A 22,593-nucleotide genomic window follows, 5' to 3' on the forward strand; every position below is an offset into this window, starting at 1 on the left:
GCAATTACTCTTAAAGTTAAAGGTATAAGGCATTTCCGGCCCCCTGTAAAGGTCGGGAATCTAGGCGCTTACCTCAGCAACCCGAAAGAAAATCTAGGCAGCTTAGATGCGTTACTTTCATTGGTAGGTTTAAATTAAAAATAAATAATAAAAAATTAAATAAAAATTGATTTTGCCATCTGGCTTACATTTAGGCTGTAGGCCTGTATGACCTCAAGATCCTTCATGTAGTAGAGTTCCGCTCATTTTTCCTACGTTGCCCCGTGACTGCTTCTGGAAAACGCTTGCCTGTTTACATAAAAATATTCCTAACTCTTGTACTTCCGACTGCGTGAAGGCATTAAAATAGAACTGATTGTGAATTCATTGCTGGGACAAACAAGTGATATTCAGAAGCAGTGGTGGGACTATATAGAACGAATTAGCGGAGACGGTGTCCCACGAAGGATAAGTAAGACCCTAGAGGCCGCAGAAATTTGGTTCACCTCAGAGTCAGATGGTAAAAATTTTGATTTTTATGTGGTTAGTATGCAGACAGATGTAGGTGTGTTTGTTAATATATTATAACAGCTTTCTACTTTGTAAAATCCTTTCTCATTCGTTTTGGACCAACCCAGGGTTCATCTTAAGCTTCTACCAAATTATATGTATTATACGTGTTAGTCAAAATTAAAATCACATGTACATTAATCTGGCTATTTTAAAATTGAAAACAAAACCACTCATATAATTTTGCAATAATACTGTCTCAATGTGATCAAATTACTTGTTACAATTTGTAAGCCATGAAACTGCCATTAAGTAATCTAAAAAATTATTTCAAAAAAGGACAATAAAGTTTTCTGGAAATTCTTTTTGAAAATATTATTTATCTTTTTTGAAATAATATTTTAAACATCCTAATGGCAGTTTTATGACTTAAGAATTGTGACTTTGCATCAGTATTATTGTACTATAAAAGACATCATTTTTAATGTGCGTTCATTAACGTTTGTTTAATGTTCGTTTCATTATAAATTGCTCAGATTAATATACTTGTGATATTAATTTTGACTAAAAGAGAAAAAATTGTCAAAGCTGATTGTTTTACAACTTTATGTTTTTTAGTGCACTTTTGGACGATCAACTCTGTCCAACCGGACAGATTTAATTCATTCAGATTTTGTAGACACTGAAGATGGATTCCGGATTGGTCCGAAATGAGAAATATTTTTATACTGTAGATAGCTAGCATATAATTATTGAAATAATCAGTTTTTGTTTTATTTTGTATTATTTATTTGCAATTTAAACACTCTTTTTAAAAATTATTTTCAGTTTATTATTATTATTTTTAAAATACACACTGACGCTTATGATCTTCTTTAGAGACGGAACGGATAAGGTTTATTAAGATTCAAAAGTTTTGGTGAGTCGGAGAGGATTCATCATGTGAATAATTTCAATTATAGAATATCAAGTTTGATTATCTCAGGTTTTCGTTTTCCAGTTCCACAATTTAAACGAACTTCACTCACAATGTTAAATTATAAAAAGTTGTACTTGTTTAGATTAATTAAGCAAAATGAAAAGACATCCGTTTAAAAATAACATGTATTGTCTTTATTGAGCATCGTACCTCTTGTTAAACGAATTGTATGAAATTACATTATCGGATTAATTTAGCCTCTTTACTATCCATATTTTCTATGTGAGCAACTTTTTAAGAACTGAGTTCTGGAAATCTCAGAGATTCTGTATCTTAATCAAAAAACGATATTATTACTATTCTATAAATATGTTTTTAAAAGAAATCATCCCTGACTATTTACCATCCACTTGTAAAAAAAAAAAATACTTAGGATGTTTAAATATAAAGATGTCTTATACAGTTTTTCTTTCGCAGTTTCTCCAGCTTTATAATGTAAACACTTGTTCATAATCTGAAGTTTCATTTCCAGTTTCTGGTTGTAATTCCATTTTCTTACGAAGATTTCCTCTTGTTTGAGATTGTACGCGCCTGTTTTGTGCGTAACCAGAAATTCTATGATCATCAATGCTGAATGCTCGTTTTAATAACTTCCAACAAAAGAGACACTTCAAGAGAAGCACCAATAGTACTACAGCTGAAGCTATTATTGCCCATTTCCATTCATCGTATTCAGATTTTTTAGTTTTCACTGCAACAAATTTTTAATGACAAATTGCAATTAATCATATAATAAAAAAAATCAATGATCTTTTAGAGAATTGCAGTATAATGACTACCAGAATTTATTCTCGCACAAAATATTTTGTGAATGAAAAATAAACGTAAGTTTTTAAAAAAGATCAATAATTTAAGTTTATTAGCGTAATATTATTTAATCATAAATTACTTTTTATAAATTAATTTCTATAGAGATTAAATACGTCATTGTTTAATAAATATTGTTGTATGAACGTCATTATTATTATTTTAAGATAGTTTGTTTATTTACAAAAATGCTTTCAATGAAACTTCATTTCAATTTCATTTACTCTCCACAGAGCAAAAACCTGAGTAATCTAGTTTTAAAGTGTTGTTGTTTTTATTTCTTTTGTTCTAACAGATTTGCCATAGAACATTTTATGATATATTTAAATCTGGCTCGATTTTCAAAATTACCTGAATTGGGGAGGGATAACTATAACCAAAAATAAAGCTGAACGTTGCTTCTAGTTGCCTACACTTTAGTTTTAGATAGTTTCAAAATGTTATAGAGTGAATTCAAATGTATAAAACTTTACCTTATAGATTGGTCATAAGAAGAAAAAAAAAAAAAGAGAAAACTGGAGTAACGTCTCAGCAAGCCAGTGTTACATCAAAGAGATTCCTGGAGTAAACATCAATTACAACAGAAATACTAATAAGAATGGCACCTGAGAGAAGTTGTTTAGTTCGACGCTAAGTTGTAGTGAAGTAAAGTAAGTAAATTCTACCAGTCCATTCTAATTTTCATCTTAAAATGTGAATTCTAAATTTGAATTGCTTTTAACATCGTAAATTATCAAATTTTATCCCCATTTCTAGAAGTTCGGAATTTCTGGTAAAAAAAAAAAATTCATGGTTTGAACGATCACATGTCTTTCTCTTACGCAGCTTCGTAATTAAATTTTGTTGATAGAATTTATACGAAAGAGGTAGGTGGCATTAGATTGCCTAAATTCATGGTAGCGAAATTATACAATTGGAGAAAGCAAGCACCCCGTTACTATGATTGTTCTCAAAAAATGGTGATAAGTTCTACAAATTATGTCTAACTTCAATTGAAACCTTTCGCAATTAACCAGTCAAATATAGAAAACCTGACAAGCCCTACTGAGCAGTGGTATATCTTCCTATGAGACATTTTATGTTCAAAATTTGTAATTAGAATAGTTGTACTCTCTTCGGCGGTACATATACTAAAATTGGAACTAGAATCGTATTGAATAGCACTTCAGCGGAAAGCTTAACTTCATCCCTCGCTAAGAAGAGCCTGATTTGAATGAACTTAACTGGGTAAATATTTAATGGACTATCAGATCTTAAAGTAAGTAATATGTACGAGGTTTATAAAATTACTGGAACCAGTTTCGATAAAGATCTGTAAAAACTGAAAAATGTATTAAGTAAAGTGATTCTTTAAGTCAACTGATTCGCTTTGAATTAGAATTTTATTTATAAACTTAATTTCGATTAAAATTAACTAGTAATGATTGAATGTCGTTTTATATTTAGCTATTAGCACTTACAAATAGGTATTACCTATTTTTCTATCTTTGTCGGCCTTTTTACTCAAACTAAGAAATTTTATATATACTGGAAAATTCAGTTTCCGGTGAAAATTTAAGAATATACAGAAAATTCTGAAATTTTAATCAATTCATTAGCGATGAATAAAATATTAAATTTGGTATGCTTCATAAATATGTGATTTTACGATCATTACTGTAAAAAATTAAAGTTTACCAGTTCTATCATTATCTTGTTTCACTTCCTTTACCGTAAGCTTTGCTTCTCTATATTGTATCCCAGCCTCATTAATAGCTCCACAAGCATAAGTACCTGCATCTTTTAGTGTAACCCTTTTGAGCTTTAATTGACTTAATAAATCACCTTTAATGGAAACCTCAGTCTCATTTAAACTCTGCAACAATATAATTTAAGTTTATCTTATTGTGGAATTAGGTGGAATGCGACTTTGTCTTACATAATTTGAGGGGTGGTTCTTTTATAGAACAATATTAGGCGGCTGGATCCCTTATCCTTAATTACAAAAGCTAAGGTTTAATATATATACTTCCATTGTAAGAGTCAATTTCGAAAAACAAACGCTTCCAGCCTGGCTTTTCTCAAATCTTACGTACGTACTCAAAACCAGATCGTAAAATAATACATTTCCATGGATGGATATAAACTTATTTCCAGAATGAATGCTCAAAATAAAAACTTCGCAGTACTTTCTCTATAGTTTCAGTCGAGGAGTTAAGACAAATAGAAATTAACTGCGTCATTTGTGAATTTAAATCATTGAATAAATATTAGATTTTACCTGATAAAATTTCTTCTCATATTGTATAGTACCATGTGATTGTAATTTTTCTACTTGTTTGTACCAGTTTACATGCAAAGGTAGAGAACTACGAACCTTGCACAGAAATATTACGTTAGTTCCTGCAGTTGTTACAATATCTTCTGGACCCCGCTCAAATTCAGGAGCTTTCATACTCCTATCTGTAAATTAATTCTTAAATATTAGTTAATTATTATTATTTTTTTTTTTGTAGTGTGAAAATGTAAAAAAACTGACCCATAACTTCCAATTGGAAAGTATTAACAAGAGTAGCTGTTATTACATAACCAGTCTTCTTTTCCATTTGATAACATTTATAAAGACCACTTACAGGCTTGTCTAAAGTTAATCTTGGCGAGCATGGTTGTAAATTAGAAACTCCACAAATAGGAATATCTTCTACGCTACGTATCGCGGCAGTATCACATAAACCTTTGTTTGTTCCTGATCCACATGCCTTCGGAAAGGTAAATAAGTTTAATTTGCTGATAAATTATTTTGTAGAAAAGTGGTTTTTAAACCTTGCGAACCTTATAAAACCATGTAATATTTCCTCCATGAAAATTCCAACCTTTATTCATACAGTTTAATTTGACAGGCTGAGATCCTGGTATTAATTTCTTTGTTATATTTCCAGGCGTTACCATTAACTCAAGTTCGTCTAAAAATTATAACAATTAATATCTATAACTATTAAAATAAAAAGAAACTAAGAGAAAACAAATTATTTAAAATTCTAACCATCTAAGTGATCTTTTTCAAAAAGATTTGCATCTGCGCCAAATATTTGGGATGGATAAATTACTAGTATTAGAACGGTATACTTTATGGTCGCAATAATCTAAGAAATTTAAAAACACAAATCCATATTAGAAAAATAAAGGATAACAAAGATATTTTTCTCAAATAGAAAGCATTTAAAACAAGATTTTGAAGTACATAATATCCAAAACGTCCCATTGAATCGGATCAATTATGAAACTATTTATTATTTAACCATATATTTGAATATGCTAATCCAAAGCTGAATACAACCTGCCTAGAAAGCACTTTTTTATTCCGAATTATCTGGAATTTGTACGTTATAATCTCACTTAAGGATTGAATGTATTATTCTAGCTTGTAGATCCTAAATCAAGTTTTATGAAATTGATGTGTTTACTCGCATTTATTTTTCTTACTATTCCATCAACGGGGCTAACGTGTTTATTTTCAACACAGATTTTTCTCTCAAGAAAAATTATCTGGAGAGTTTAAAAAAAGTATGTGAACCTTTTTTCTAAAATCCACCTCCGTATTTTCTTCAGTCTCTAAATTTCGGCCGCCTCTTGAAAACTGTAAGAGCCTAAAACCGAACAATTGCATTTCCTGGTAACAGAAAGTAATCAAAATTGTTTGCCTTCTAATAAAAACCTAAACAAAAGATGCCTATTTCAATAATGTAACTGCCAAAGATATAAGTAAGTCTCCATACACTGTAAAAGATGGTATTTACAAAACTCCAGAGAAAAGAAACGAAAAGTGTAATTTTGTTGCACATATCTAATAAATTTAAAATAAATTAATATCATCTGTCTGCTAGAATTATTTTATGACATTAAAAATAAAATTATAGAGTGCTTACCATATTTCTCCGATATGTTTTATCCAATAAAGAGGAAGCTCCATTGAGTGTTCGTTTAGGAAGGAAGAATTGTCTAGTAACTAATTGAACATTATCTTTATTTTTAACAGCAAAAAAAAAAGAAGAAGAAGATTTCTCCCTCTTTCTTCCGAAAGAAAAACAAAAGTCAATTGCCTTAGTGAATTATTTCCAAGGGTGATCATTGTCTTTTATTTTGACAGTATAGTCAGCACAGATTAAAAAAAGAAGGAAAAAAAGGAATAAACAAACAACCGTAGAGACTGCTTAGTCTTCTCTATATTAGGCCCAAATCAGAGCTAAGTAAAATAAACAACCTTAAACATACTAGGAGAGGTCTGTGCCCCTCGTAAAGCGTTTACTTCAACTGAACGTGGCTAGAATTCATACCAGAACAGTAAGACTTTTTTTTTCAACTTGAGAAAAGAAAGGTAAGTGTAGACTATATTTTTATTTTATTAGCATAAAATGAAAGATATTTTAGCAGAAAATATGCTTTATCACCTTAACTTTTATATTTTTAACCATGTTCGAGCAATAAACAACGGATTATCTAATGAGCCCTAGTCGACGTGGCTTGTGCTTATGGCAAATTTGAAAGAAATATTTAAGGCCACCTATTTTAAAATTAATTATAAGCATTTTTGCTAATACTTGTGTTCTAATTTTTACATATTTTATAATGAGTGATAATAGATCACTCATTTCATAATAAGTATGTAAGACTACTTATTTTATAACGAGTGTTACTGGATTAAGACTATTTAAGAATAATCTAAAACAAAATTAAAATACTTTTCAAAAATCGTAATAGTTTTAACTGCAGGACAAGGTACTTGAACTTCTTCCAGAATAGTGGTTGGATCTGAAGTGCTGTAATACATTTTGAATTGAATCAACTCTACCGGACAGTATTAATCCATATCCATATAAACATAATATATAAGTGACAATGAAATGCTGAAAATCCAATAAAGGTGGATAAAATTGGAATCGTGGCGCAATTGAAGAATACTCAGGATATCTAAGGAAGCCCTAGGGAAAGCGAGAGCCAGTAGTATGGATAATCGCTCCTAATGAGTACTTAAAATCTCTTTGATAGAGATTGTAACTTATTCCTACAGTTTAGCGTAATGGAGTACATGCTGTTGCGAGGGCACACAGGACAGTGGGTAATGTGAAGGGGAACAAACATTGATAAAAAGTTGAAAATTTTTCCAAAAATAAAATGTAGCTACTCGAACTTACTCTACCTAACCACCCCGAATCCGATATTAATTATATAAAACATTTATCCAAAAGGAAGACTAATTTTGTATTTATTTTTTCCCAAGCTTTCGACCTAGAGACTAGATCATCTTCAGAACTAACGATTATAATATTGTTAATATCAAAGGTTGGTGTATCTTCTATCCTAATAGTTGAAGTATTCGAAACGCAGTGCTTGTTGGAGCTTCGTTCATGTAGTTAGGCTGGCATACCCTCAAGGGTGCCAGTTCCTTAAAGAGATGGCTAGCCTACTTCCCTCTGCGGGAGTTGTAACTGAGATAACGTTTAATCAAGAATAATCTCAGAAGAAAATACGTTACATTCAATTCGTTGTTCATAAATTGAATTATAATTCATGTTTTCATTAACTCTTTATTTCGATGGCATAGCATCGATAGAGTGATCGACCAGTATATATCGAAACAGTTAATATTTCATTAATATCAATCCTTTAATCTTTTACGATAAATTGTACGTTCAAACTGCATTGCAGGAATTGTTTTATATGAATGCTTTTCAATGTGTATAACTTCGCAGCAATCGTATTGTAAATATTGCAAATGTTAGTGTGACCTTTCAAGCTCAGCTGTTCTGCGATGGGCAACTTGACGTTGGTTAGCCCGTTTGTTGTGATCTGTCGTAACTTACCTGTCATGAGTAATATGTAAAATATCTTGTTTTAGTTTGACACCTACGTCATTAGTGCGAAAAAATGGGTTTATTTGGTAAAACACCTGAACGAGATCCCAAAGTTTTGGTGAGTTAGAGTTATCTCTAAACGTTTAGTTTTATTATTTAGATCGCAGATAGATGACGTATTTTTTGTTTTAAGGTTAACGAATGGTCTCACAAAATTCGTAAAGAAAATTCACAGTTGGATCGGCAAATCAGAAGTAATTCATTACCTTTCTTTATTTAAAGTGAAGTGAAAGAATATTTTTGTAATAAGTTAAGTTTTTAAAGGTATACAGCGTGAGGAAGATAAGGTAAAGAGATCTTTGAAAGAAGCTGCAAAAAAAGGAGATAAAGCGGTATGTACGATTCTTGCCAAAGAAATATTAAGAGCTCGCAAAGCTGTGAATAAAATCTACACGTCCAAAGCCCATCTTAATTCAATTCAAATGCAAATGAAAAATCAGTTAGGTGAGTAATTTTCTTTCTGTTAGGTTTGCTTCTTTTTTTTGAGAAATTTTCGATTATATTTAATTTATTAATATAGCAACGTTAAGAGTTTGTGGATCACTTCAAAAGTCTACAGAAGTTATGCAGTCAATGCAACGACTAGTAAGAGTTCCAGAAGTTGCAGCAACCATGAGGGAATTGTCTAAAGAAATGATGAGGGTATGTGTTAATTTATTAAGACGTGTCTGTAATAGTGTTCTACAATGAACTATTCACATTTCTCTTGGACTATACTTTGCTACTTGCAATATGTTCTTCAGTACATTATAATCATATTGCATTCTATTTAAATTGCAAATATATCAAAATGCAAGATAGCATTTTTTTCACTGAATATATACAATAACATCTTTACATTTTAGTATTTATGTTAAGGCGGGCATTATTGAGGAAATGTTGGAAGAAACTATGGATTCAATTGACCCAGAAGAAATGGAAGAAGAAGCACAGGAAGAAATTGATAAGGTACTTTTTTAATAATTAATTGCTAAGAAACTAGTAATCTTGGATATTCGTTGTTGAGATTATTGAACCAATAATGACAGTAAAGTGGTGATAACGTTTTAATAGATACACTTCTGATAAATTTGAATTTTCTTAAAAATAAATTAAAAATATGTTGCAACATTAAGACACACCCTTTTCCTCGTGATTAATAAATTTCTTTTTATATCTTATCTTAAAATTATAACCTTATAACATCCTACAGCCGTAATTACAAGGTGTTTTTTTCTTGCGACTTATATTAGTATCAAGAGGTACCAATTTTTCGAGTTTTCTGTATTTTTCTCTGCCTGCGCCAATGGGTTACATTACAACTTAGACGTACCACTTGGTTTTTCACATTGATTTGTAACTTGTTTATTCTATTTTATCCACAACGCTTCCTTTCAAAGATGATATGGACGGCAAAATAGATTTTATATTTTATAAGCGAATATCGAGGTGAAATTAAATAAAATTCTGAATTATCTCATTTACAAATTACAGATTACTAGGGAAGATTCAATAATGAGACTAGCCAATAAATTTGAGTCTAAGAAATCATTAAAAAAAAAAGTCCTAATAAAGCTGTAACTATTGCATTGAAAACTTTAAAAACTCTATTAAATCTCTTTTTCTTTTTTTAACTCTAATTTGAAGCAGTAATTTGAATTCCGAAAAGGATGTTCGAAGTTTTTGAGCAGATTTTCATTGTCTATTTTAATCTCATTAATAATGTATTTCCTGAATCAATATTGCATAATTGCCTTTTTTCACATAATTGCGGTAACTGAAATTCGAGTTTATATTAGTCCTTGCATTAGTGCTGGTAGTCTAAAGACATTGCTTAAATAAATCCTAGCTTGAGGTCCGAGCTTTCGATGAACTGGTCCACTTCATTACTAGTCTTAAGGCTACCCTAAGTAAAAATTAGGATCTATGAAGGTAATTTTCTGGCTAATAGTGTAAACTGATGCCAAGGAATAAGAAAAAAAAAAAAATATTAATAGCTTGCGGTTCCAAAAAACTATTTTAGCTCCGTACTTTCTTATTTATTCGTTATTGATATACAATAGTGTACTTTATCATTTAGCTTAAATCAGTTTGATGTGGATTTTAAGTGGTTTCGAGAGGAAGAAAATACTTAAGTTTCTCTATATTTCGAATTTGTTGAAAATTTGCAGAATATTGTCACTTGTAACTGTGAGATTAAGATAAAAGTAGTATTTTTTCACCAAATTTTTCACCTTTCCCATGTCTCAAGCATCGCGAAATATTAGAATGTTGAATATTCAAGTTATAAAATGGACCTTGATGAAAATATAAACGCGCGATCTTTTATTTAATTTTCACTACAACATAATAATTTATGCAACGTATCGCTTCCTTTTGGAGCTTCAGGAGGATGGTACATATTTAAAAGAGTTCTATAGATACTTTCCTCCTCACAGTCTAAGGACTAAGGAGTAGAGATTATCTGAACTAAAATATTTATGTAAATGTATATTTTTGATGGCAATAAATCTCTCTATTATTTTATATATATATATATATATTTTTTTTTTTTTTTTTTTTTTTGGCGCTTCAACAGCTGAGGTTATTAGCGCCCGGAGCTTTTTCCAGTGCACTGCCGGCCTCCGGACAGTGAGCTGTAAGAAGCTCCTAGGAAGAGAAAATCTAAGGGTCAGCTGCTGGATTCGAACCCGGGACCTCCGCGTGGGAGTCCAGTATGCTAACCTCATAGCTAATCCCCTCTCCTACCTCTCTATTATTATTATTATTATTAGATACTACTGTATTGTTAGCACTACAGAAGTTGTTACCATCTTCCTTCTCTTAATATAAAATCACATTTCGAAGTAGAAGTAAAGTAATTAACTAAAAAGGTTAAAACTAAGCTGCTCCAGCTGTTAGTAACAGACGGTTATGAATTTTGTGAAAACATTAATATCCGCCATTTAATAACATCAAAAACGACCGAGACACAGCTTAGTTGAATTCCTGTAACGCGCTCATGAATTCTTTTAAATTGATCTAAAGTTAGCTTGTTTTTTTTTCGGTTGTATCATATTAATACTTCTACAATAATGTATGAGACATGACTTAATCTTAAAATAGTTCCTTTGTAAGTAATATTCATAGTTTCATTTACAATTCTTCAAAGGTGCTGTGGGAAATAACGCAAGGAACACTTGGAAAAGCTCCAGTCGCTGTGACAGAAGCACCAGGGGCGGAACCTCAAGCTACTACATCCGCAGAACTTGAAGAGGAAGATGCAGATGAATTAAAAGAAATGCAAAATAGGCTCGAATCACTAAGAAGTTAAATTGTATGTTATAAAACAAAAAGTTATTTTTAGCTTCTCTTTAAGTGAGTTTTAAATATTTTCTTTTCGTTTTTACAAAGTAATAACGGTGGTCATTATAAAAATATCTTATGTGCTAGCGATTTTACATATAAAAGAGAATATTTTTTTTAATATGCAAAACATAAGAATGAAGTTTTGAAAATGCTGAACAAAGATTTAGGAGTTGAGCAGTCGATCAAATGAGTTAGCTTCTGCTTTATTAATTCGGAAATTATTTTCAAGAATGATGTTTTAAATTTTTTGTCTGTAGATAGTTATCAGAAATGCGTCATAGTTTAATCATTATCTGACAGAATATTTGTATGATTTAATTCAGTCCTGAACCCTAGTATTCTTGAACTTGGAAGTTTAGAATCATACTGTTTTCAAGTAAAAGCGATGAATATTGCTAATCATTCTTTACTGTAATACCGATCGATAATGCCTATATTTACCCGAATGAAATTTATACAATTACTCTTGGCATTGAACTTTTTTGAAACTGATCTAAAGAAAAAGGAAAATGTTGAGTAGAAAAAAAAAACACTTGATTAGATTGTGCTATTTTATTCTGATTTACTTTCAGTGTTACATCTTTAGAGAGAATAGTTCATCAGATTTACTTCACAAACTTGAAGACAGATTAGATCCCGAAACCGAACCGCATTGATAAACACTAAAACCATATGTCAATATAGGATTTTATCCTACATTTCTGATCCAATTATTGTTCTAGAAACATAAACATTAATAAACTTGAACCGTTTTTGGAGATTCATTCATTCTTGTATCATAGTCGTGTGCACGAAGCCTTTTAAATTCTAAAAAAGGATATGGAAAAATAGCCAACTGTTTTTTTAAGAAGTTAAGTGGCTTTACTAATGTCCCTTGTGCTTTAATTGGAATAAACCTGTGAAAAAAAAGAATTGTGATTTAGGTAATCTGTTTATTTTGTTTTAAATAGATAAGTGTCCTATATTTCAGCTCTAGTTTGATTGATAATGTTTTAGCGCACCATGTGTTTTGTTCGATTTGGCACTTACACCATTTTTGATTTACTAGATAGATCGCCAAACACGCTTTTTCTTTCTAAAGTTTCTCTTCTTTCATCTTTCATGTTCTCTTTCTTCTTTTTGAAAATAAAAATATGTCTAATTAGGTGCTAATTAGCAGAAATTTTATTTATACCTCTTTCCAAGTTACATTTGGAAACAGATATGAATCAACAGTTAAATAAAATATATATTCAAATACCATGAAATATTATTGTATTGTACTCTTGTTTGAAAGAAAAGTATTAATTAAACTGTTAACATCTTTTTGATAAACGTGACATAAATTCCGAAATTGGCAGAAGAAGACCGCATAAGTCTAAAATATTTTAACAAATTACCTATTAATTTTACCAAAATTTGTGTATGTGCCTTTAAGCATTCGAAGACAGTTTATCACTAAATTCCATACACCAAATTTACTATTTACTGTATAAATTGATCTAAAAGCTGTGACAAAATAACTTTATTAAACATACTTCCTTCTGTTTAATTTGAAATTATGTTTTTATTTTGTTGTATTTTTTTTTAACTTGAACGAACATAATTTAATTACTTGATTGTAATGTCTCCTTGTAAATAATTTGTTTGATTTACAGAAAAAAAGAAAGTTTTTTTCAACCCACAGCTTTTAACCAAAAGCCACAAAAATGCAATGTAAGTAGTGAAAAATGATATAAATATGAATAACAAAATTTTAATTATTAATTTTGTTGAAAATTTGTACATTTTCTTGTATTTATGTTTTAATCTTAAGTTCTTTTTTTTGGGGTTTTCTTTAAATAATTTATTTTAATATTATTGATTCAGTATTAAAAATTTAGTTATTTGTTTTTGCTGAAAGAAGGTACTAAAAAAAAGTGGGATGATTCTTAAAGTGGTGAGAAGAGAATATCAATATTTTTTGTAAAAATTTTATTTTGTTCCTAATACATACTTGTTGAATAAAATTTAATGTTAAATATTTTTTTAAATTTTTTGTAGGGCTACATCAGCGTAATTTCTTAAAGCAATACTCTATTGCGTACAAATACTTTAAACGGTACTCCAGACCAAATGGCTTAATGTACCTTTACTGTGAAATGTGTGACTTACCATTGGTATAACATTAATTAAGATTAAATTGTTTCTAAAATAACAAAATTGAATGCTAAGCTCGAAAGACCAAGGTTGAGATTTAGTTTTTCGCGATATCTCAAAAACTACAATTGATTTCTTAATACTTAGTTGGTTAATGTTGTTTTCATTATAGAGTGGATCGTTTTCCCGTAAGAATTGTTCTTAGTATGTCTTCTCTTTAAACAATTTCATTGCCTAAAGAAAATTGTGGTTTAAATTTCAAGATTGCTAAGAATTGCTGGACTAGTAAAACGATGTTTAGGTTATTGTGATTTTCTCGTATTTTTTGTATGGTACAGTTTTTTTCTATATTGTTGATTTTATCTTATTCTTGTATGAAAAATCTTGTAGAAGTTTCTACAACAAACTTATAATCAATCTTCTGATACGTGAAAATCCGAAAATGGTAAGAATCAGAAAAATAGGTGTGCTACCACCACACCATATTTTCAACAGCCTATCGCTTTGTGTGCTATTATCTTTTATTCCTTTGTAGACACGTTGCATTGCGTCCAATAAGTATTTGTCCATGTGTGGGACGCAAGCCATCCAATGGAAAATAATATTTAATATTTATCTTTTGACTTTTTAATGGATTGAGGTTTTGTTCAAATTATCTGGTAAGTTATAAAGAGATATTATGTTGATTGGTATTTTATTGAAATAATTCCAAATATGTATGCCCTCCCTACCCAGAATTTTCACTTTTCTTTCAAATTATCTCTACTCAATACCATTTTCACATAACCGACTTTAATAAAGTTCTGTTAACGCCACTACCTCATCGACTGCCATTAAGGGAACTTTGTAATTTCCTTTTCTTAAATTTTTCGTTGAAGAATCCTCTACTTCTGATACCAAAATATTAAAAGTACTTATTTTTATTTTCATTATTTATGAAGTGGAGTACCATGTTCTTCTTGAGGCGCAGTGTCAAAGAATGAGGTGGTACAACGCTATTACTAACGAGAATAACTCGAGATGTCGAACTTTACTAACAGCAACATCTGAAGGGAAGGTAAATGGTTGGAAGAAATCCTACAAGGGTATCAGTTCTGTAATTCATGCTTGGTACAGTACCAGGATAACAGTATACTGCTCTTTACAGTCTTCAAGTTGCTTCCGAAAATAATCTTGCAATCAGTTCATCCACAATACTGAGCAGAGTGAACGTTACATGCGTAAAAAGTAAAACACCGGATGATGGTCAAGAATAAACTAAGACACGTATAATGCGTAAACTTGCTCGCATGTAATAGATAACTCCTTTAAGATAAATCAATTCTTTTCTTCATTAAATGGTGCTTTGTTAATTTAAATACATGTATTCTGCTTCCAATAGCGTGTGCAATTGCAATTTTCTTATACGCTTCAAGGTGTATAATCTATACACTTGATATAGCTCGTCTCCATGAAGTAGCAATGAGCTATCCTGTTTATTTTTCTACATAATATATTACTATTATCTTTGATTCAAGCTTTCTTACACCAGAGAAGAATCTAGGAAAAAGGAAATACATTGAACTGATTTAGCAGTAATGGTTGTATTTTTTAAATGAGTACAATGTTAAACACAAATTCATTTTTTTCATTGTAAAGCAGGTTTAAATGACCTAGCTAGCGTTTAAAGACTAATGCAACTTCAAGATTAGAAGATTAAAATATTTTAACAAAAATAAGTAAATTTTTTAGGAAGTAAATTAAGAAAAACACAGATAAAGGAGGATATTAAAACTTATTTAAATAAAGAAAACTAAAAAAGTTATTCTAAAAAGTAATTTCATAATGTGATAAGAGTTGAGTAAGTTGACAAAAATTTCTAAATATTTTTTAAAATCTTATTAGCTTTGGGCTTCATATAAATAGAAAAATCAAAAATACATACTATAAAACTTCGAAATTTTAATAATGCTAGTAAAATTATTGAGTAAAGCTGAAGTTAAAATAACCTTCAAGGTCCAAAACGAATACTAATTAAGTGACATAACAGTAAGGCTATATTTTGATGTTAATACAAAAATTTTATGGAGTTCATCCTCAGAAATTGTTTTTAATGAAAATAATTTAATGAACTGATATACGGAACATGTTTTTATATTGCTCATTATTAAAGAAATTAATTTTTTAATACAACTACGTTAAAACTAAGTACTACGTCTAAACAAGATGGCTGCCTGATTTCAGTTCGTCATGTAAAGCTATTGGCTTGGCTGGCTATAATCTGTGGCTATTGGTTTGTGAGCTGTTCCCTAGGACCCTATTGGTTATTCTTGATTGTTGGCTGGAATTTTAAATTTCCCTGAAGATATCGCGGAATGTCAGTTTATCTATTAACACCGTGAGTAAATGTTATCAATTTAAATATGTTAAAAGAAAAAAATTAATACTTTGCTTGCACATTGATTTTATAGGTTAGCTTTTATTACATTTCAGATCTGATAATGAAGAAGGAGATTCTGATTCTCCAACAATGTGCCATTCAATTGTATCAGAAGCATCACAAGCATTGGTGCAATTTTGGCCTGGTGCTGTCCAGGAAATCAAACAAATACAAAATGTAAGAGTTAAGACTTCATGTTGAGGAGTAATTTAGCGTATTTCAACTTGAAAGAATGAAAAATAAAAATCCTGCTTCTACTAATATAAAATGTAAACAAAAATTGGAATGTAGCAATAGACTTTTCCTGCCAGACCAACAACTAAAAAGATATATAATTGGATTTCGTCATCTTTGCAGAATCTATCTTTATTTCTTTTAATTAAAGTTTACTATTTACTCAATGATAAAGCCAATCATCCGTCTGATTCATTCTTATATAGTCAGCACTATACATATATTTTAAGTACATATTTTTTTGTGTCACTTGATCTGATTTCTAAATTTTATTCATGCAGCTTGTACAGAGTTTTAACATTCATTAACAATCACAATTGTATTATTTTTAATTTATAAATTGTTCTGTATTTTGATAAAAATTTAAGAGGAACATTTTACTGTTTTGTGCTTTTATAAACTAATCCGAAAAATTTAAAAATTATCTACAATGAATATAAATGAAATTAATTTAGTAAAAAATAAATTACGGTTTTAATAACTTTTACTTTTTTTTCTACAAACAGTTAGATCCTCGATGCCAAACATTACCTCTGGCTAGAATAAAAAAGATAATGAAACTGGATGACGATGTAAAGATGATATCTGCAGAAGCACCCGTACTTTTTGCTAAAGCGGCCGAATTATTTATTCAAGAATTAACCCTGAGGTATGTTTTAAAAACAATTGTTGTAAGTTTTATAACAAATAATTTAACCACACGATCGCGTGCACTTCTTATCGCTATCCAAAATCAATACATTTAGCTCTTTTCAACTCGTTTCAGAATATAAATACAATAATTTATTTAAATATATTGTTTTAAATCAGCATATAAAACTTTTTTCAACTTGCTGAAAGTTTTTAATTTTATTTTGGGGGTAATCAATTTCGAATTTTGATATTTACCGGAAACGTTCTTGCCAGGCTACCTGATGATGTCAGGCAGAAAAAATAAAAATAAAAACACAGAATTGTTTTATAATATTTTATGCTCATCCATCCAAAACAATGTTTTAAGTGGTTTAATCTGGGTGAGATCATTTGTTTATGCAACATATTCGATTCGTTTGATTAAGGCTTGTAGGAACTATTTGAACTATTAAGACATCAAGCTGCAAGGTCAAAGCAACGTGATTACACAGCGGATTCTGTCGGATCAAGCTTGTACTATTCTCTTTGGCAATAGTTCCATAATGCGTATAATCGAGCATATTGTAGTTTTGAAGTTGCCTCAATTAAAAGAAACAAACAAAGCGCGATTTACCATAAAAACTAGTGACACAATTTCGGTGAAGTTGTATGAAAAAGGTACCAATGTGCCTAGCTCTCAAATTTACTAGATTTGTTTTAAAGCATTTCTTCTTTGTACCCTTCCATCTTCATTCATTTTACTTCAGTCAATTTTCTACTCCTACAGTTTCTCTAAAGCTGTGGTTATAATAGTTCTTTTCATCTTCGTCAGAAGAGTGCAAATCTATTCCTCGGAACGAAATTGTTAAACAGAACGTTTTAAAAATCAGTCTGCTTCTGTCGTGAAGCAAAGACACAAGCTATCTTTCTATTTTATAAAAAAATCTATTATTAAACTAATTATTGTGAAAAAAAAGAGCAATAAACTGTTGTTTACAATAAGGATCGATTAGGGAATGCTATGTATGAATCGAATATATCTGCAACTTATAAATATATATTCAAGCAATTGAAGATATTATTTCAAAGCATTCAAATTTTTGTATTTGTGTATTTTGGCAGAAAAAAGACTAATGCCCCACAACAGAAGGGACTGTTTTGTGTTTTTTTTTTATTCTTGTCCTAGAGTTGGTCTTGATTGAATTATTGCGTGAAATGTCTTAAGCAATTTTTAGAATGAATATCCTCCATAGTTTCAAAATCGAACACCAATAATTTTTTTTTACTACTAGCACACTATTTATAATTTTTATCTATTTCTTTTACACAGAAAAGAGAAAAATTACAAATTTAGAAAGCTTAAATAAACATTACTAGTTTATAATTTAAAAAGTTTATGAAAAGACAAGAAAAAATGAATAACTATCTATTATTATAACTTGGTTGTGGAATTTATAATATATTCCATTATTGCATTAACTTCTATCTTCATTCCTGGTTTTGAATAAACTTATTTTTATCATCTTAAATTGGGAAGAATTTCGCATCATTTACCACGTTAGCACTGCGGTAAGAGGCTAGCCCCCCGACAAGCTAAGAAGCATTGTGGTACTAGGTTCGATTCTCGGTCTAGAATTAGTGTTTTATGGGATAGAATATGTGAGACATTTTTATTAAAATATGTTAGCTAGTCGCCTCTGCCCATAATACCTAAATTAGGTAGTTGTACTTAAAGCCCGCCTGAAAAATAGGCATTTTATGTGAGAGAAAAAGTTTTGTATATTTCAACAATATATATTTTCTTACAGATCATGGGTTCACACGGAAGACAATAAGCGAAGGACATTACAAAGAAATGATATAGCAATGGCAATAGCTAAATACGATCAGTTTGATTTTCTTATAGATATAGTACCTAGGGAAGAAGCTAAACCTTCAGTAGGTCCTGGTAAAAGTTCACAATATCTAAGTTCTGATCAGGTAAACAATTAATTATATATTCAAAGATATATATATATATATATATATATATATATATATATATATATATATTTCAAACGTTCATATCTTATAATCTCTACCGTTTATAGGTGCATTATTATTTCCAATTGAGCCAACAAGCTCAACAAGCTGCTCAGCAACAACAAGAAACTGTACAAATACAACAAACAACACAACCCCAACCTCAGGCTGTACAAGTCGTTCAAGCTCAACCCCATGTCGTGCAAGCGGAAGAAGTCAAACCTACAGTAAGTTATCCATAAATAAGTAGACTGGAAAATGTATTACGCATATGTGAAAAGAGGGTCCCAGAAATCCTCAAGGTTGCTAAGATCTCTGAAGAAAAAAGAATCTAATACTTCAAGAAGGCTCTTGTTTCATTACTCAGAAGTGCATCTAGAAGTTAGGATGGATTCAGTAATCCGAATTTGAGATATGCCCTATTCATTTATAGCCCAGTCTGGCCAAATAATTGATAGCTCTTATAGATTGTAATGTAAAGAAGAGTGGACCCTCAGTTACGGCGACCATAGGGATTTTTTTATAACATCTTTCCAAAGAGAGAATATCCATACGCAAGTCCAAAGCACCCAAGCAGGCCCATAAGTTCATCGTTCAGGTCTTTGAACCATAGATGAGGATACCATGGTCCATGGACACACTCTGCAGGATCTTTAGGGGTACCTTGGTTCCAAAAGAGTGGATGAAAATCTATTAATGGTCTTTTTCTTGAGTTGGCTGAGAGTTTGGCCTATCGGGCGATCTATCAACCTAAAGGGCTTTTATTTCAGGCTATATTTCTCCCTAGATAGATTAATTATAGCCATATACCCATTTCTCTGGGCCTACTCATAAATTATGGTGGTATGACTCTGCCTGTCATTCATTTTGATACTTCTCACAATTCTGGTAATGTTGTCAGGAATCGACAGGTTTTAATAAAATTACACATATACATATATATTTTTAAGGTGTTTCGTTCAATTCCCCCATGCAGCCATATTCTGGATTACATTGATAATAAGATATTATTCCGTTTAACATATCCATTAATGTTAATAACTTTCTGATAAATAAATTGGATGTTGTTACAATACTCATCGTAAAATTAATAATTGGCTGGGACCAAGAAAAATTTCTGTTTTTTAAAAAAGATTTTTGTTAGACATTTCTGACACTTAAAATAATTAGGATAAAGACATTTTTTATGGAAGATGGAACCAAAGGCATGGAAGGTAGGAAGGTTACTTTCAGTTACTGTTCTCCTTCCATAACTCCACAACTCTCTTTTCCAGTTCCCAAAGAACATTATCAGAGGTTCTTCTTTAAAAATCTTTCTTTGAGATTCTCTGAACAACAGTGTAACTTAAAGTGTGAATACATCCTAATATTTTATTGCGAAAGTTGAAAATTATATGTGTTGCTGAAATTCTATTTTCCCAGATAATCTGAAGAACATTTGTCATTTATGGCAATAAATATTGTTGGGAGAGAAAATCGTCTTAAGAGTTTTCACTACAAATTTTATTTTTTTAAATTTTTTTGGGGGAAATGCATTGATGATGTTTTGAAACAAACTCATAATGTATATATGGCAATAAAAATTCAATTTAAGAATTTTGGAATTATAATTTCTAAGATATCAAAACACTTTTGCAGATTAATCCAAGTCCGAATATACAATTAGTACAACAAGTTGTATCTCCTACAGGACAAATACAACATGTTCCGGTAAATAATCTTTATATACTTTATATATTGTTGCTGCAAATGAAATTCATTGATATTAATTCGTTTTATGTTTTTTTAATTTTTTTTTTTATACAGCTACAGTTAACACAAAATCAAATACAAATGATTAGAATGCAGATGAACGCAAATCCCGGACAGTCAGTGATAATTCAACCTCACGTTATACAGGTATTATTATCATCATTTTATCTGACTAAATTGGAAATGAATTGATAATAAGACCACGAAGTATTCCTGTAAAATTTCCCCTGATAGGAATTTACACTCAGTGGCTTTTCACTAGTCTTGCCAGTGCTAGGGGTATCACATTTTTTTAAATTAGAGATTGCATCACAATCAGATTGTACATAAGAAGTCGTACGTCTTCTCTTCTCATTGTACAGCGAAGCTGTATCCACCCACTGTAGGACATTTTGTGGTGATTTTTCGTTAGGTTATCTTATTGTGAACCTGCGGGCAGTTAGCGGTTGAACTTGTATGTAGCATGGCTAGATCTATGTTATTACCTCTCAAGCTCAAGTGCCAAAGGAACCGTAGTGAACGAGTGTTCTTCGTATAAGTCAACACATCTTCTTCAGCGATCTCAGTGAAAGGATTTTTCCAATGTTAGGAGGTGCCCAACGACCGCCCGAAAATTCCCTATTTAGGTAGGAGGCAACTCTAATTAACCAAACTCAAAAAAACTATTCCCTGTTATACCAGTTTGATGGACGTTTATCAGGTATTGTTTTTATTGGTGTAAATATATATGTTGTTATTTATTTAAAAAGTTGGCTGATAATCGTATGAAAATTGCAATACTTTTTTCGTTCTAATTTTTAAATGTGTGATGTTCCTTAGTGGAATAAAAGTAGAGTTGGAACCAAAAACTCGCCTTTGGTTTAAAATATTTTTTAGAAAAACTTGTTTTAAGCAATGGAAGGGTAGAGGTAGACCTTCCTGTAAGGTATCATTCCCTTGTAATTTACGGTTTTACAAACCGTTTAATGATGGAAAAATATGGACTAAAAATGTATAGTTCGATGGAAATGTTGTGAGTTAAAACCTTGAGAATTTGAGTTAGAGAAACATTTGTTAGTGTCTTCCCCATAATTTTTAATAGCACTGCTAAATTATTTATTTAGATTATGGTAACAATAATTATTTATTTGTGTGTCTCTTATTACATTTTTTCCTTTTAGGTAACCCAACCTACAACCAATGCAACTACAGTTTATCTACAGACAAATGCAGGTACGTCCGCTGAAAATTAAAAAAAGAGAAGTTTGCATTGGTAATTTGTGTAAGGCTTGTTATTAAACATTCAAATTTTATATTTTGCACAAAAAAAGAAGAAGAAATTGATGTCTTAAGATTTTCTTACAAAAATTTTGTAAGGATAAAATTAAAGGTTTCAACTATAATGAATACTATATATAAACGAGGGTCAATTCCTTCGATGATCTCATTCAGATAAAAAAAAAAACTAAAGGAGTAAATAAAGAGATTTATTTTATCTAATTTATCACCAACGTAATCATTTTTAAGGAAAAAGAAAACTAAGGAAAAATTAAACCTGATTAAATATTCTTAAAGGTTTTTTTTTTTTGTTTTTACAAAAAAGTTCAAATCTGCCGTTTTGTTTCTTTAAAAAGAGGGCAAAAATGTTGGAAAAATATTTATTTACTTATGGGTAAAGTTAAATGTAAAGAATGTTTTACTTTACAATACGAATAATACGCACGAAAATAAGGCTGTATTTTTTGAAAAAAATAAAATATATATATAATATATCTCTAATTTAAAGAATTTGTACATAAGTGATTAGTAAATGTAAATAAAATTTATTTTTCCCATAAAAGCTTTTTTTTTAAACTTTAAATTTCATCATTGGCGATTTTTTCTCTGAATAGTTTTTTGTTTTGTTCATACCTAGTTCCTTGTGTTTCTAAAACAATCCCTTATCTTAAAAAGGCAGTTTATTC

At 30.3% G+C, this 22,593-nt stretch overlaps 3 protein-coding genes and 1 long non-coding RNA gene across 4 annotated transcripts; 2 read left to right on the top strand and 2 right to left on the bottom strand.

The window, feature by feature from the left end:
* Positions 1 to 1,224: 1,224 nt before the first annotated feature.
* Positions 1,225 to 6,506, bottom strand: LOC141447379 (uncharacterized). The gene is made up of 7 exons (XM_074114872.1): positions 6,181 to 6,506; positions 5,298 to 5,397; positions 5,087 to 5,217; positions 4,794 to 5,013; positions 4,536 to 4,717; positions 3,953 to 4,130; positions 1,225 to 2,159 (listed from the first exon to the last, which is right to left on the bottom strand). The coding sequence occupies exons 1-7, from the start codon at positions 6,181 to 6,183 to the stop codon at positions 1,897 to 1,899; spliced, it is 1,077 nt and encodes a 358-aa protein (XP_073970973.1). The 5' UTR covers positions 6,184 to 6,506; the 3' UTR covers positions 1,225 to 1,896.
* Positions 6,507 to 8,051: 1,545 nt separating this feature from the next.
* On the top strand, positions 8,052 to 11,461 carry Vps24 (vacuolar protein sorting 24). The gene is made up of 6 exons (XM_074114900.1): positions 8,052 to 8,224; positions 8,300 to 8,360; positions 8,431 to 8,610; positions 8,687 to 8,808; positions 9,025 to 9,114; positions 11,297 to 11,461. The coding sequence occupies exons 1-6, from the start codon at positions 8,180 to 8,182 to the stop codon at positions 11,456 to 11,458; spliced, it is 660 nt and encodes a 219-aa protein (XP_073971001.1). The 5' UTR covers positions 8,052 to 8,179; the 3' UTR covers positions 11,459 to 11,461.
* Positions 11,462 to 12,811: 1,350 nt separating this feature from the next.
* On the bottom strand, positions 12,812 to 15,606 carry LOC141447399 (uncharacterized). Its single transcript, XR_012454294.1, has 2 exons — positions 15,536 to 15,606; positions 12,812 to 15,150 (listed from the first exon to the last, which is right to left on the bottom strand). It is a non-coding gene; the product is annotated as an uncharacterized lncRNA (long non-coding RNA).
* A 204-nt stretch (positions 15,607 to 15,810) lies between these two features.
* LOC141447381 (nuclear transcription factor Y subunit gamma-like) lies at positions 15,811 to 22,469 on the top strand. The gene is made up of 8 exons (XM_074114894.1): positions 15,811 to 15,988; positions 16,084 to 16,207; positions 16,771 to 16,913; positions 18,685 to 18,856; positions 18,967 to 19,125; positions 20,537 to 20,608; positions 20,705 to 20,797; positions 21,811 to 22,469. Exons 1-8 carry the CDS (start codon positions 15,966 to 15,968, stop codon positions 21,880 to 21,882), a joined length of 858 nt encoding a protein of 285 aa, XP_073970995.1. The 5' UTR covers positions 15,811 to 15,965; the 3' UTR covers positions 21,883 to 22,469.
* Positions 22,470 to 22,593: the final 124 nt, after the last annotated feature.

This window comes from Rhodnius prolixus, unplaced genomic scaffold (genome assembly GCF_049639745.1).
Source record: "Rhodnius prolixus isolate KJV_2025 unplaced genomic scaffold, Rpr scaffold_7, whole genome shotgun sequence".
Lineage (NCBI taxonomy): Eukaryota > Metazoa > Arthropoda > Insecta > Hemiptera > Reduviidae > Rhodnius > Rhodnius prolixus.